Genomic DNA, 14,911 nt, shown 5'->3' on the forward strand with positions numbered 1-14,911 from the left:
TAAGCTGTAATTTACATTTATCACATCACACTTTTTTAAGCATAAAAGAAGCTATGAAGTATCTTATGCTGCATTTACTTAGAGTAGCCAAAATTCCTTAACTTTTCAGAGGAAAAGAAAAGCAGTCCTAATTAAAGGTATGTGGCTGTGCAGTTGAAGAAACCTGGAATCAAAAGGATGTACAGAAAAGTCCTTTGCCAGGAGAGCACCAGCTGTGGTAGATGATCTGATAGAGTGAAGAAAGAACCGGGTTCACATTCCAGCTTCCCTATTTACTAACTCACTGAACTTGGGCAGCTCATGAAACTGCTCAGGGTTCCAGTTTTCTCATCTGTAAAATGGAGAGTTGGATTAGATGATTGCTAAGGTGCCTTTCCCCTTCAGATCCTGTGGTTTTATGTTTGAAAAAGGCTTTTCATAGTGAGAGAGATCAGTGATGACATGAGCCATACAATGTTGAAAAATGGAACAAATTGCTTTGCCTTGACATGTACTTAGAGGCTTCTTCATTTGCTTAGAAGCTGATTGTTTTATTAGCTCTTTGAGTATTTTATCTGCCTTTTTATACTCAGGCTATGTGTCTATGTAAATGAAAGACTTTTGTTTTGAAGAGTATACTTTGTACAAGTGTTATTTGTTAGAGAAATGTTAAGTGGTGCATTTACTTTAATTGTTACCTGAATAATGTGACTAATTTACCGTGTTCCAAAAATGAAGGACAGTAAAAATGGAGGTGTAGACACCTCATTTATCAAATCAGTGAATGTGTAATTTTTTTTAAAAACTTGCTCATTTTAGTCTTTTGGTATATTAATTTCCTATTAATATATCCATTATGCTATTAGATATTTTGAAATTGCTACACTTAATAAAATGACTTCTTTGTAGACAATGCAAATTTGACCAGTTTAAAGTAGTGCCATACACATAGAAAATTGATCACTAATTACATGTTCTCCAAAATGGTCTTGAAGATGGAAAAGTTTTGATTCACTCAGTTTCTAGTTTTTGTTTCATATGTTCCTTCTGAATCTAATTATTTTTATCATTAGATTAGCCTTATGCACTCCTCTGTCTCGTCTTGAGCAAGAAGTAGCAACTTTTAGTCAGAGGGCAGTATCTGATACCTTGATGACAATCAATCGAATGGAGCAGGCCCGCACAGAATACAGAGGGGCTTTGCTGTGGATGAAAGATGTATCACAAGAACTAGACCCAGACACATCCAAACAAATGGAAAAGTTCAGAAAAGTAAGAAAATCTTTTTCCTGTATTGGTATATATTCTAATCCACAATTAACTTGACCAACTGAATTTAAAACATCACTGTATTTTAATAAAAATGCTATATGGTACTTTAAGTCCTTAGGGTTTTGTCTTTATTACACTTTTGTTCTATTAATCTCTTTGAAATGAAAAATATTCTTAGTTATTGATCTTTTAAAAAATTATTTGTTTTTAGTTTTCAACATTCACTTCTATAAGATTTTGAGTTCCAAATTTTCTCCCCATTCCTCCCCTCCCCCACCCAAAGATGGTATGCAGTTTGATTTTATTGGTCTTTTTTTTTTGTTTGTTTGTTTTGGCTCATAGTTTCTTTGATTTATTTCTGAGTAAGCTTATTTTAAATGTAGGAATAAATAAATCTAAAACAGTTATTAATATAAAAAAATGAAGACTATAATATTACTACCCCATTGGATTCCACAGCTTTTTGAATGACTTTCTATGAAAACATATTTTGTACCAAGCTTCAGATAGATTATTGTATCTAAACTTCACTTCATACCATTTGAGTTCATAGTATATAAATTATAAAATGTTTATTAATACTGTGTAAAAGTACCATTTATTCTCTGAAGCTTCTATTCCCCTTTTTATAGTTCTTAATGTTGTGTATTGCTGTTGTGTATTTTATATTGTCCATTGTCATATGACACAAATATTTAGCAGATAGTACATAGGATACTGTGAAAGGGAACTGTGATCCTTGATTGAGGTAGCTAGGTGGTTCAGTGGATCGGATGCCGGGCCTAAAGTCAGGAAGACTCATCTTCCTGAGTTCAAATGTGACCTCAGTCACTTACTAGCTGTGTGACCCGACCATAATGCCTCCAACTCTGACTCTAACCCTGCTTGCCTCAGTTTCCACATCTCTAAAGCTGGAGAAGGAAATGTCAAACCACTCCAGTATCTTTGTCAAGAAAATCCCAAATGGGGTCATGAAAAATTGGACACAGATGAAAAATATCTGAACAACAACAACAACAAAAAGTCCTTGTTTATTTTTATAATGGTATGAAAGCATTGCATATGTGTGTATGTAGATATGTAAAATCTGTGATTTCTCTACAACAGACCTCATTTTTAGTCATAGACTTTATATATAATGTGTGTAACATATATATCATAATATTCCTCTTCACAGTACCCTACTTTACTGTCTGCTAAATGTTTAAGTCATTAAAGTAATGTGTGTGTACAAACACACATGTATATCACTTTAGTGGTCTGTTATTGGCAATAATAATATGGGCTCTTTATGATTAGGTGCAGATCCAAGTGAGAAATACCAAAGCTTCTTTTGACAAGTTAAAGATGGATGTTTGTCAGAAAGTGGACTTACTTGGAGCTAGTCGCTGCAACTTGTTATCCCACTCACTCACTACCTACCAGGTACCCAACTCCATGGTCAGCATGTCCTTGCAGTAAAGAGGAGTGGTGAGATTTCTTTTTAAAAGTTGACTAAGGGGTTAAGAAAATAAATTACATAATTAAACTGGAAAGAATCCTCTGAATTTTGCTGTGCTTGGCTTTGCTATTAGACTTTGGCATAGTTCAAGCCTAGAACATATCTCTTCTCTAGAATGAAGCCAGCCCTCTGTTCTTCATCACAATGGGCTGCAAGTCTTAGCATGGATTACCCAAAGCCACAACAATGAGTAGCACAATATGAAATTATATAGCAGTAACTCACATTCATTAAAATTTCCATTTAGGACAGTAGAGAAAATAGCAATTGTACAGGAAAAGCGTAGCTAACTAGTGGAAAGGAAGCCTTTTCCAACCCTGAGGAACACACATAATTCTGTGTGCTGCTGAGTCACTCAGGAATCCACATCTGGACACAACAAATTAGAGTTTTATTTCTTTTTTGTCTAATACACTAAAAAGAACCAAAAAGAGAGGACAGCTGGAAGGAGAAGCGAAGTAAAGAGCCAGGGCAATCCATTTCTAAGTAATTAACTGAGTGCTGACTGGCAAACAGATGACTTTTGTGAAAGGGCGTGTGTGTGTATGTGTGTGTGTGTGTGTGTGTGTGTGTGTGTGTGTGTGTTTGTATATGCCTATGAATGCACTCATGAATGCCATGTGGGGGCATGGGAGTACATGCAGTGTGTGTGCACTGCATGTATGTATGTGTGCACGCCTTTGATGAAAAAGTTTAGCTATTGGTGTGACTTTTCTCACCCTGACTAGTCATAAGCACATGCATGCATAATAACATAATGATTATACATGTGTTCCCCTTCTGTACAGATGGATAATTTCAGTGATTCTTTTCTGGATTTCTTGGAAGATGTTCTAATCTACCATTTTTTCTTCTCTTCGTTCATATAATTAATCTTTAGAAAGCTTTTGAGCAGTTATTTGTACAGTACATATACCCAGAAGTTAATTACTACTATTTTGAATTGCTTTATTTATTGCCATAATTTGGAAGGACTAATAAACTTAATCACCTTTTCTTGGAATTGTTCATCCGTTACAATAGAAAGGAAAATAACACTAACAAAATGTTCAGGCAGAGTATACCTGTAATATCCTGTTATCTTTTTCCTCAGAGAACACTGCTTGGATTCTGGGAGAAAACAGCTCGAATGATGTCCAGAATCCACGAAGAATTTACAGGCTTCCGTCCATATGATTTTGTGGCGCTAAAGGTGAAATTCTCTCGATGTTGTCTTATGTAGCTTGGGGAAGAATATTGAACTGTTTATCTTTGGGCCTTTTTTCCTCCTTTGCTAGACTAGAGATCTTTTACTTACATTTGCCAACTGGTCTAAGCAAATACATCTGAATACCGCTGGAGAGCCAGTGTTATAGGTAGACAAAGAGGAAGAAAGGAATGGGAAGGAAGATAGTTCCAAAGAAAGTGTGAAAGAGGAAAAAGTAAGAAGGAAAAAAATATAAAATAATAAAGTGTCTCATGTGATAGGCAATACTATAGTGGGCATCCTACAGAGTTCTTTCTGGATTTAAAAAAATAAGGAATTCCCTCCCATTGTTGTACCTCTGATATATCACATGTCATTCTTTGGGGATTTCTTTGAAAAGAAGGTGCAAACTATATAGTCTGCTTAACTAATTTTAATTCTATAACATTAAGTAATTTGTATTTGCATATCAAAGATATACATAATAGGGGAGTATGTGTGTTTGTGTGTCTTTATTCAGTATTTATGAATCATATACTATATGCACGGTATTGGCACTAGAGGAGATACAAATAAGACCTAACCTCTGCCCTCAAAGAGCTTACAGTCTAATATGGGGGGTAAGGGAGGGAGAAAAGCATATATATTTAGATAAATATAATATAAACTGTAATGTTAAGTACATAAGAGGAATGCCAACTGTTGCATCAGATATCCTTCAATATTCAGTACCTCTACAATCTTACTTATGTAGGTACTCCCTTTCTTCTTATCTTGCACAATTCTTGCCTACATTCTCTCATAGATCCTCCAAAAAAGATCTATCTGATGTGCTGAAGACCTTTGCCTAGATTTTTTTTTTTACATTTCATGGGGTCCTGATCCAGCATTTGAGCTATCTGTTGCTTTGTACATAGTAGGAACATAAATGCTCCTTGGGTTGTATGTTGGATGCATCTGTTATTCTTTGTTCTTACTGTGTGCCATCCCAATTTCCTCTTCCAATCATATATTTCCTGAATGTTGGGCCATATGCTACTTCTTGTACATAATTAAAAATATGCTGTAACCTATTTATGCCCACTGGTAACCTTTATTCATCAGAGAGTACGATAGTACGAAATATAGCACCCTCAGGAGCACATTTGTATTAACAAATGACCTTTTGCTCTGGGATCAGTTTGGGATTGTTTAAAAACAACAAAAACAAAAAATAAAACACTGTTTAGCTTCTTAAATGCAATCCAGTTTACTCTCTTCCCCTAGTTAATTTCTGGATCAAACAATTCATTGTCCATTGGCAGGATTTGTTGCAGATGTTTATACTAATGAAATTGATTGGTGTTACAGCTTATTTCTGTATTATGTCAAGGTCTGGACACTAGGCATTTATCATTTAGTTTTTTCTGTATTGATTGTTAGGCCAATCTTTTTCTAAAAATCATCAATTTCTTAAAGGCCTTGTACTTTTCTAGGGCTCACTGCAGTTAATACAATATCATCTGGAAATAGGGGCATCTGGAGAATCCAACTACCTATAGAGATTCCTTCTTATATTTATATTCTGTACAGAATATTCTCCATGACATTGGTGAATACCTGAGGTGTCTCATTGTTTTTATGTCTAGTTTAATGTTAAAAAAAATCAAGGAATCATTGAACACTTGTGTCTGTGGTTGCCTTTATCAAGGATTCTGGTATGAGCTTAACAGATACGTGAGGGTCTCCTTGTTGGAGAACCTTTAAGGTTGCTTTTTGCCCTTATAAGTAAAATGCTTTTTTGTAATCAATAAGCAACATTAAGATCTCATATTTTCTGCACTTTTCATTAAAAGATTCAGAAATAAGCAAAAAACAGCCCTTCCCCCAGGGAGCTTACAGTCTAAGAGGGGAATCAACGTGTAAACAAATACATACAAAGCAAGTTATACACAAATACACACACACGTATATGATAAATAAGAAATCATTAACAGAGAAGGGGGCTGGGAACAGCTTCCAGTAAAAAATGGAATTTTAGTTGGAACTTAAAGGAAGCCAGGGAGGTCAGTAGTCAGAACAGAGGAAGGAGAATGTTCCAGGCCTGGGGGACAGCCAGAGGGAATGCCCAGAGCTGAGAGATGGAGTGTCTTGTTCAGGGAACAGCCAGTGTCACTGGAGTGAAGAGTACATGGTGGGGAGTAAGATATGAGAAGACTGGAAGGCTAGGAGGGAGATAGGACATTGAATGCTAAACAGAGCATTTGGTACTGTATTCTAGAGGTAATAGGGAGCCACTGGAGTTTACTGAGTAGGGGGGTGACATGGTCAGACCTGTTTTTTAGGAAAAATCACTAGTGGCTGAATGGAGGTTGGATTGGAGTGGGAAGAAACTCGAGGCAGGCAGACCTACAAGCAGGTTATTGCAGTAATCCAGGTGTGAGGGAGGTGATGGGGGTCTGCACTAGAGTGATAGCAATGTCAGAGAAGAGAAGGGGGCATTATTGGAGAAATGTTGCAAAGGTAAAATGAACAGGCGTTAGCAAAGTTTGGGTATGAGGGGTGAGAGACAGTGAAGAGTCCAGGATGACTCCTAGATTATGAGCCTGAGTGACTCAAAGGACGGTGTTGCCCTCTATAGTCATAGGGAAAGTAGGAGCAGGGGAGGATTTAGGAGGAAAGATAATGTTTTGGATACATTGAATTTAAGATGTCTACTAGACATCCAGTTCAAGATGTCTGAAATGCAATTGGAGATGTGAGATTGGAGGTCAACAGAGAGTTTAGGGGAGGATAGGTAGATCTGAGGATCTCAACATAAAGGTGGTAACTAAATCCATGGGAACTGATGAAATCACCAAGTGAAGTAACATAGAGGGATAAGAGAAGAGGGCCCAGGACAGAACTGTGAGGGACACCTATGGTTAGAGGGCATGATCAGGATGAGGATCTAGCAAAGGAGACTCAGAAAGAGCAGTCAGATAGGTAGGAGGAGAACCAGGTGTCCCTAAATGGTGTCCCTAAAACCTAGGAAGAAAAGAATATCAGTGGTGTCAAAGGCTGCAGAGAGGTCCATGAGATTGAGGACTGAGGAAAGGCCATGGGATTTGGCAACTAAAAGATCATTAGTAATATTGGAAAAGGCAGTTTTGGTGGAATGGTAAGTCCAGATGTTGCTATTAATAGACCTGCTCAGTGAGCTGAACTGGTGACTGGGGCTCTATCTTACACTGCTTCGTAAACTTCTCTTTGAATCTACTAGCTTAAGACATGCTAATCTTCTTGCCTTCATTTTCTGCTGTTTTATAGATGTGGACATAATGTTTATCTAACCAATTTTATTGTAATGGCTTTCATTCCAGTATTGTTTGTAAGAATCTTTAGATATGTTTAGGGTTTCATTGAGGCAGGCTAATAACATAACTGTTGTCATTATTAAACTTATCATCAGTCTTTAAACACTGTGGTCACCTACCTTACGATATATACTGGGCCAAAGAATGTGGATGGTTTAGTTTAATCCATCATCACCATTAGAAAAATAACTGAAGCAGAATCTTCCAGAAATACATCATCATGCATTTTCCACAATTGTTCCTAGCATTATGTTTTAAGATTCATTAATTTATTTATTTTTAGTTTTCAGCATTCACATCCACAAGATTTTGCCCTTTCCCCTAATCTGCCCTCTCTTCTATCTCCCCCCCCCTTCTCTTATCCCCTTCCTGTTCTATTGTCCTGTAGAACAGGATAGATTTCTATACCTCATTGCCCATATATCTTATTTCCCAGTTGCATGTGAAAACAATTTTTAACATCTGTTTTTAAAACTTTGGGTTCCAAATTTTCTCCCTTCCTCCCTCCTCACCCACCCTCATTGAGAAGGCAAGCAACTCAATACACGTTATAGTATTATGTTTTAACAAGTATTACTCTTATTTTATTTGTATGGGGTAAATGATTCCTTTGTATATTTTCAATTTGATTTCTTATTTTAGCGACTTAAGGAGTCTCCAAGCAAGCTTACTGAAGAACACAAAGAGGACAAAGTAGAAAATAATCTTACTACTAATCTTGAAAAGTAAGCAGAAAATATTTTTATATGATATTATTAAATACCATTTTAATACATTGTCAATTCTATTTTTGATGCCTTTTTTCTGATGAACATTAAATATTTATTTTGTAGTCTCTTAAGTTTCAATTTCAAGGTAATAGGCAAAAAAGCCATCACTAAGGAGAGCAAATAAGAAAGGATCACCTTTGGCCCCAAATTGAGTGATTTCTTTGGGAGAACTACCATGGCTAGAATTTCATAATGGCTAAAAAAGATAATAAATAGCTGAGCTTAGATACAACCCTTTCTTCCATTATAAGGGCAACACAGGAGAAGCTAAGGCTTCTCCTTAGCTAAGGCAATACCTCTTCCTTCTTCATGGGCTTCATGCTGTTCTTTTTGATATCTTCATTATTTAATTTCTTTTAAGGCTGCCCTTGATGAGATTTCACCTGGATAAAAATATGACAGGCATATACCTGGGACCTGGTAATGCTCATCCCATTTGCCACTCTCTCTTTTTTTTTGTTGGGGAGAATGCAGCACCTGAGGAGGTTCTAGTCTAGGGACTAGGAACTGAACCCTCTTCTCTACAGTTTTCCTGTTTATCCATATGCCCCTCCTTAATCCCATTTCCTGTCTTCTCCCCATAATTCTGACCGTGTACTTCAAAAAACAACAACAATCAAACAACAACAGCAACAACAAAAAGATTTCTCAGTCATTAAAAACTACATTTCGCGTTTCAAAGTATGGTCTTAATTTCATGGTTTTGAGTCAATCTGTCAAAATTGAATAGAATTCTTGATATGAAGATTAATTTCTCTGTAAAATGTAAGAGAATGTATAATGTAGAATCATAGAAGACATTGCTCTTTGGAAATTCTCTCGAGGACATTGTTTTAAGGGAATCTGTTGGACAAGTTTCGTAGAGGTTCTTTGTAGCTCTCCATTTCAGCAACCACACGAAAACCGTGGACTCTTGAGTTCCGTGCGTTTTGACAGAAACACAGAATTTTAAGAATTGGAAAGAACCTCAAAGGCCATCTAATCCAACCTTTTTCTAAAACAATTCTTTTCAAAAGGACTGTCAGTCTTTAAAGTTCCATTGTAAGAAAGGTGTCCTAAACAATCTCCTCCTTATTTTACCTTCTATTTGAAGAATTTTGAGTCATCTTCTCTTGAAAGTAGTTGATCATAGAAACAGAAATAGTTGTTTAGGAAATTCTTTCCTTATAGTACCTCTACAAAATACATGACAAATGATCAGTCTTTCTTGAAAACATTTAGTAAGAAAATCTCCCACCTCCTGAAGCAGGCTGTTTTACTTCTGAATAGTTCTAATTGTTAGGGAAATTATCCTCATTTTGAGCCGTCTCTGCCTTTCTGCCACTTCTATCCATTATTCCTACTCTTCAGAACAGAAGTTTAATTCCTCTTACATGTGGCAGACCTTCAGATACTTAGAGTTCTCATGTGTCCTTTCTCTTGAAGTCTTCTCTTCTTTAAGCTAATTATCCATATCACTGATAGTCAAATGGCATGACCTTTAAACCATCCGCTCTACAGATTGCTCTAATCTAGATACTTATGAATATCATCCATGAAATATGGAAGCCATAATTGAACACAACGTGCCAGATGTGGTCTGGCCAGGACAGACTTCAATGGAGCGATCACCTCCTAATTCTGGACGTCATGCTTCTTTTAGGGCAGCTTTGTTTTAGCTGCCATATCACACTGTGGCGTCATGTTGACATGAGTTGCCCTACAACCCCAGATCTCATTTAGGTGAACTGCCGTCAAAGCGTGCTTCCCTCCGTCTTGTACTTATGAAGTTGATTTTTTTAAAATCTAAGTGCAAGGCTTGACTCTTTTCTCTTCAACTTTATCTTACTAGCTTTGTCTCAATATTCATCAAGAGTTTTTGGAACCTGTTATGCAACATGTGAACTATTCCTCCTTGCTGTGTATCATCTGCAGATTTAAAAAATATGCCCCTTGTGCCTTCATCCAAATCACTGATTAAAATATTAAACATCGCAGGGCCAAGTACACCTTGGGTTTATTTGAAGCCATTAATGAGCTCTTTATGTCTTGCTATTTGGCCATTTCTTAATCTGTTTGGTTGTATTGTCTAACCCACATTTCTCCATCTTCTCCACCCACATAGCATGAGAGAATTAATCAAATACTTTTGTCATAATCTTTTAACCAAAATCTTTTCACATTTTTGTTTTGGCCACCCAGGCTGATTTTGTTGGATGAGGAAACAAGTGAAAAAGGAAGTGAAACAGGTAAGATGACAAATTGAATGTACTCTTTTTCATGATCATATTTAAAAGCTGTGACATTCCTTTGAAAAGGACTACTATAGTTAAAGCTTTATTGTAAGAAAGATGTTCTAAGTAATCTCCTTTTTATTTCACCTTCTATTTGAAGAATTTTGAGTAATCTTCTCTTGAAAGAGTTGATCATAGAAAAAGAAATATTTGTTTAGGAAATTCTGTCCTCTTAGGACTTTACACTCTATTGAATTGAGAACTAGATCAACAAGGGTTATATTATTATGATTAAATATTGTTAGATATTTTGTATGATTTATACTTTTTTGTAATAGTTGTATTTTTGTAATATTTTGTAAATAACATAATAAATAATAATGTGACACCATTGCCATCATAATAAAGTTAGGTAAAATGATTGGTCTAAGGTCACGTAGCTAGGCAGTGTCAAAGCCAGGATCTAAACTCTAGGTTCAAGCCAGTGTTTTACCACTATATTATTATATATGCAGATCAATTGGTTACCACGTAACACTATAAATAACTAAAAGATTTTTCAAGCAATAAACATTATTTAAACAATAATGATGTAGCAAATTTCTAGTACAATAATAGAGTATGCAGTGAATAAAATGTCTGATCAATGAGAAAGCTCACTGTGGGAGTCAGCTCCTCCCAAATGCCTTCACCAGTCATGAACTTGCTGATATTCTATTTAAAGTTTTTGCATCTAATATTAATAGATATTGGTCTATAGTTTTATTTCTCTGTTATGAATTTCCCTGGTTTTGTCATCAAGACCATATTTGTATCACAGAAGGAATTTAGTAGGATCCTTTTCCTATTTTTTCAAAGAGTTTATGTCATATTGAAATAATTATTCTTTAAACATTTGACGGAATTCACTTCTAAATCCATCTATCTCATCCTGGGATTATTTCTTTGGGAGTTCACTTATGGCTTGCTCAGTGTCTTTTTTTAAGATTGAGTTATTTAAAATTTTATATTTCTTATTCTTTTAATTTATGCATTTCATATTTTTGTGAACTTTTTATCAGTTCTTACATATCTTTCCAGATTTTTTTGAAACCATCACCTTCATCATTTTGTATAGCACAATAGTATTCAGTCACTTATATATCATAGCTTATTCACTCATTTCTCACTTGATGGACACTCCCTTAGTTTCCAATTCTTTGCCCTCCAAAGAATTTGCTGCAAATAGCTTAGGACTAATCCCTCCTTTAATCAACCTTCCCTCTTATTCCCACTTCTCCTTTTCTTCTCCTGACCCTGTTCCTGATCTGCTGGACTTCAGACTCATGCCCCTACTGCTGTTTCATCTTGGAATTTCCCTCAGGAATCTGGGGCCTCCTCACCCGGTCTCTCTATCCTGCAGCTCGCTCATCCCTCTACAAGTCCCGTCCCTCTTCTCCCATTGGTGAATTCATCTTGGAGCCTCCATTTTGTGATGGGGTCCAGGCTGGTTATTCTTCTGAAGGCTTCAGATTAAGCTAGAGGCTTGAACGAAGACACCTTTTCCACTCATGGGATCACAGCCACACAGCTACTACTTGCTTCTGAACTTACTCCTTGCTTAGTATATAAACTAGGGCCTGTGACCACTCCTCACCCTGGAAAGCCACCCCAGATGCATATCCTTTCCTCAGTCATCCCTGTATTTGTGACTCAGAACTGGGTACTGAATGACACTTTGCACGTTCTCCAGTACCCTGTACAAGTTTAGACACCTCAAAGAAGATTTGGGACCTCCTCTTATGCAAGAGCACAACCTGTTCCTACAGTGGATATGCATGGATACTCCTTTGTTCACAGGCTTCTTTATCTCTCTGTTGACCTCAGCTGAAAATACGGTTCACTATAATTTTTTTCTTAAATTTTGTGATCAGGACTTGGTCTATTTCATCTTCTAGGTTTTTGTGTGGAATATTTGTAAGATAGAGTTCTTCTGTATTTCTGCTACTCTACCAGTTTGACTCTGACTTTTGTAGCATCCTTCTTACTGACAGACCACAAAAATTATCTTCTCTTTGATGTTTTCCATGGACTTCATTTGGGCATGTCACACATTCCCTCTATCCTAAACCTTCCTTCTCTTTTTTTGTGCAGCCTTTCATTCTGCAGTTTGGTCCCATGATGTACATTGATTCACCTGTAGTAAGCATTGTAGAGATTGTATATGTTGTTTCAGGCCAGTTCCTTCACCATCACTTTCACTTTCATCTTTAGCCCCTTGTGTACTTTTAAAAACAAATATCATTTTTTAACCCAATAGATATCTTTTACTTTCTGTTTTTTTCCTTTTAATAGTTTTAAAGATGAGGGTAATTTATTTAATCAATTATTTTTTCTTCTTATTTATATTCACTTTTTAATTGTAATATTGTTTGGGCTATTTGCAAGCCAAATAATCTACTCTCATTTTTTTAAGGAAAGCTTCAAATGTCTCTTTTTCCTCCCCTGATAATTAGGTTTGCTGGGTACATCATTTTGATTTACATCCTTTGTACCTTTGCTTCTTGGAAAATATTGTTCCATTCCTTTCTGTGGTTTCTGGTTTGTGAGGTATAGTCTTGTGTTTTTCAAGTATACTTTCCTTCATATTTGAAGATATTTCAGCTGACTGCTTGCAGAATTTGTTGTTTTTCACTGGAATTGTGAAACTTAACCACTGTGTGTCTTGAGGCAGCTAATTAGCACAATAGATAGAGTACTGGGCTTGGATTTAGGAAGACCTGAGATCAAATCCAGCCTTAAACACTTAATAGCTATGTGACTCTGGACAAGTTACTTTAATCTCTGTCTGCTACAGTTTCCTCAACTATAAAATTGGGATAATAATAGTACCTATCTTGTAGGGTTGTTTAATCTCAGGATGAAATGAGATAATATTTGTAAAGTACTTGGCATAGTGTCTGGCACATAGTAAGCACTTAATAAATGCTTATTTTAACAAATAAAATTTGAAGCATAGGGCTTTCTGGTTATTTTTTCTGGAGGCGATCTGTGGGTTATTATGATTGGTGCTTTGTTTGCCATATTCAGATGTTCTGAACAGTTTTCTTATGTTATTTCTTGCATGAAGGTCATCAGGTTCTTCAAAGGGGCCTGTAATCCTTAAGTTGCTTCTAAACGTCCTCTCTTCTTATTGCTTCTTCCAAATTGTTCTTCATTTCAGTATATTTATATTCCTAATCTGTTTTTTTTTTCTTCTTTTGTTTCTTTGGAGAGACTTGCTACCATGGATTCAAGTTTCCTATTCTGCTAATTATTTCTACTGTGCAGGCCACAAATTCTGCCATTTTCCTCTTCTAACTACTTTTAAGATTCTGACTGAACTCTTGAATGATTTCAGAATATTCTTCTGTGGTTTCATGCTCTCTTGGGAGTCCATAGAATTCTGTTTCATTAGGTGTTGCTTCAATTTCCTTTGTCTTTCAATATTTATTTAGAAAGGTTTGTAATCTTTTGGATATTATAGTATTCATCTTCCTTTTTAATTTTAGTGTCTTTTGATTTAGCTTCTTGTGCTATAGGTTTCTAATTGAATTTTCTTCCTAAATCTTTTATTCTCTTATTGCTCACTTTCTGACTCCTTCCCCATTAATGAAAGGCTTATCCCCTTAACTGGAAAATAAAGCTTTCCTAGGTTTCTTCAGCATTGGAAAATTTACCTTTCATTTACCTTGGACCCTGCCCCAAGTAATTTTTGGTTGAGTCAAGATTGGACCCAGCTGAATTCCTGTACCTTTTCCTCAGGTCCTTTGCAGTCATGCAGATTGAAACTTATGCCAATTCTGTCGCTTATTTAGTTTTCTGATTGGCTGAATCAGATGCTTTTTTCTGGGCTGGGGGAGGGTTGAGTAGGTGTTTCAAGCAGAGACTCTGAAGCTTTTGGCTTTCTTAATCTAGGGGACACTCTAGGCACCCAGAAACTCAATCATCTACCTTTTCTACCTCCCATTCTTTTCACATTGTGTGTACTCAGCTTGTTGCACATGGATCACAAAATACTGTGCAGGATAGGGTACTAACATGAAGCAGGAGAAAAGTCTCAGCATAGGTCCCAAAATATAAGTATGTGGGTTATTTTGTTGGCCCTGCTGGAGTATGGAGGCCAGTGGAAGAAGAAAACTGTGTAAACATATAAGTAGCATTCTCTAATGTTAATTTGTAATGCTCTTAAGCTTTTAGCTTTTTTTGTAGATTAATTCAGTTCTAATCGCTGTATATCTGTCACATACATATTTCTTTTGCCTTTTTTTTTCTGTTTTTGGTTTGTCTTATTTTGAGAATTAGTAGGGACTGAAGAAAATGTTTAGTCCTTTATTTTGTTCTCACCACCAAAAATGTTACCTCTTACTGTAAATGGCAATTCTCTTTAAACCAGAAAACAGCAAAGCTCCTGAAACCGTCTATCTCAGGGTCATCTGGCCCAGCCAGTTATTCGCTCATTCAGAGACTGAATTGACCAGTAAAAATGGAGCTCACATAGCACAGTTCCTGTTGACCCTTTAAGCTGTAAGCGGACAGCCATTCCTGGAGCTTGGCCTAATGAAGTCAATTCTCTGCCAATCATGATCATTTAATTAGATGCTTGTCAGCTGATTGTTCTACCTATCACTGCTCAC

At 36.3% G+C, this 14,911-nt stretch overlaps 1 protein-coding gene across 1 annotated transcript in view; it reads left to right on the forward strand.

Annotated features, from left to right (window-relative positions):
• Positions 1-14,911, forward strand: part of ICA1L (islet cell autoantigen 1 like) — a 42,537-nt gene that overhangs the window by 12,880 nt on the left and 14,746 nt on the right. Inside the window, exons 4-8 of the mRNA XM_027873795.1 lie at positions 1,053-1,251; positions 2,551-2,676; positions 3,846-3,944; positions 7,916-7,998; positions 10,225-10,271. Coding sequence (XP_027729596.1) covers positions 1,053-1,251; positions 2,551-2,676; positions 3,846-3,944; positions 7,916-7,998; positions 10,225-10,271 — 554 coding nt within the window. The remainder of the gene's footprint in view (positions 1-1,052; positions 1,252-2,550; positions 2,677-3,845; positions 3,945-7,915; positions 7,999-10,224; positions 10,272-14,911) is intronic.

Source organism: Vombatus ursinus, unplaced genomic scaffold (genome assembly GCF_900497805.2).
Source record: "Vombatus ursinus unplaced genomic scaffold, bare-nosed wombat genome assembly UNPS02014802.1, whole genome shotgun sequence".
NCBI classification, from domain to species: domain Eukaryota; kingdom Metazoa; phylum Chordata; class Mammalia; order Diprotodontia; family Vombatidae; genus Vombatus; species Vombatus ursinus.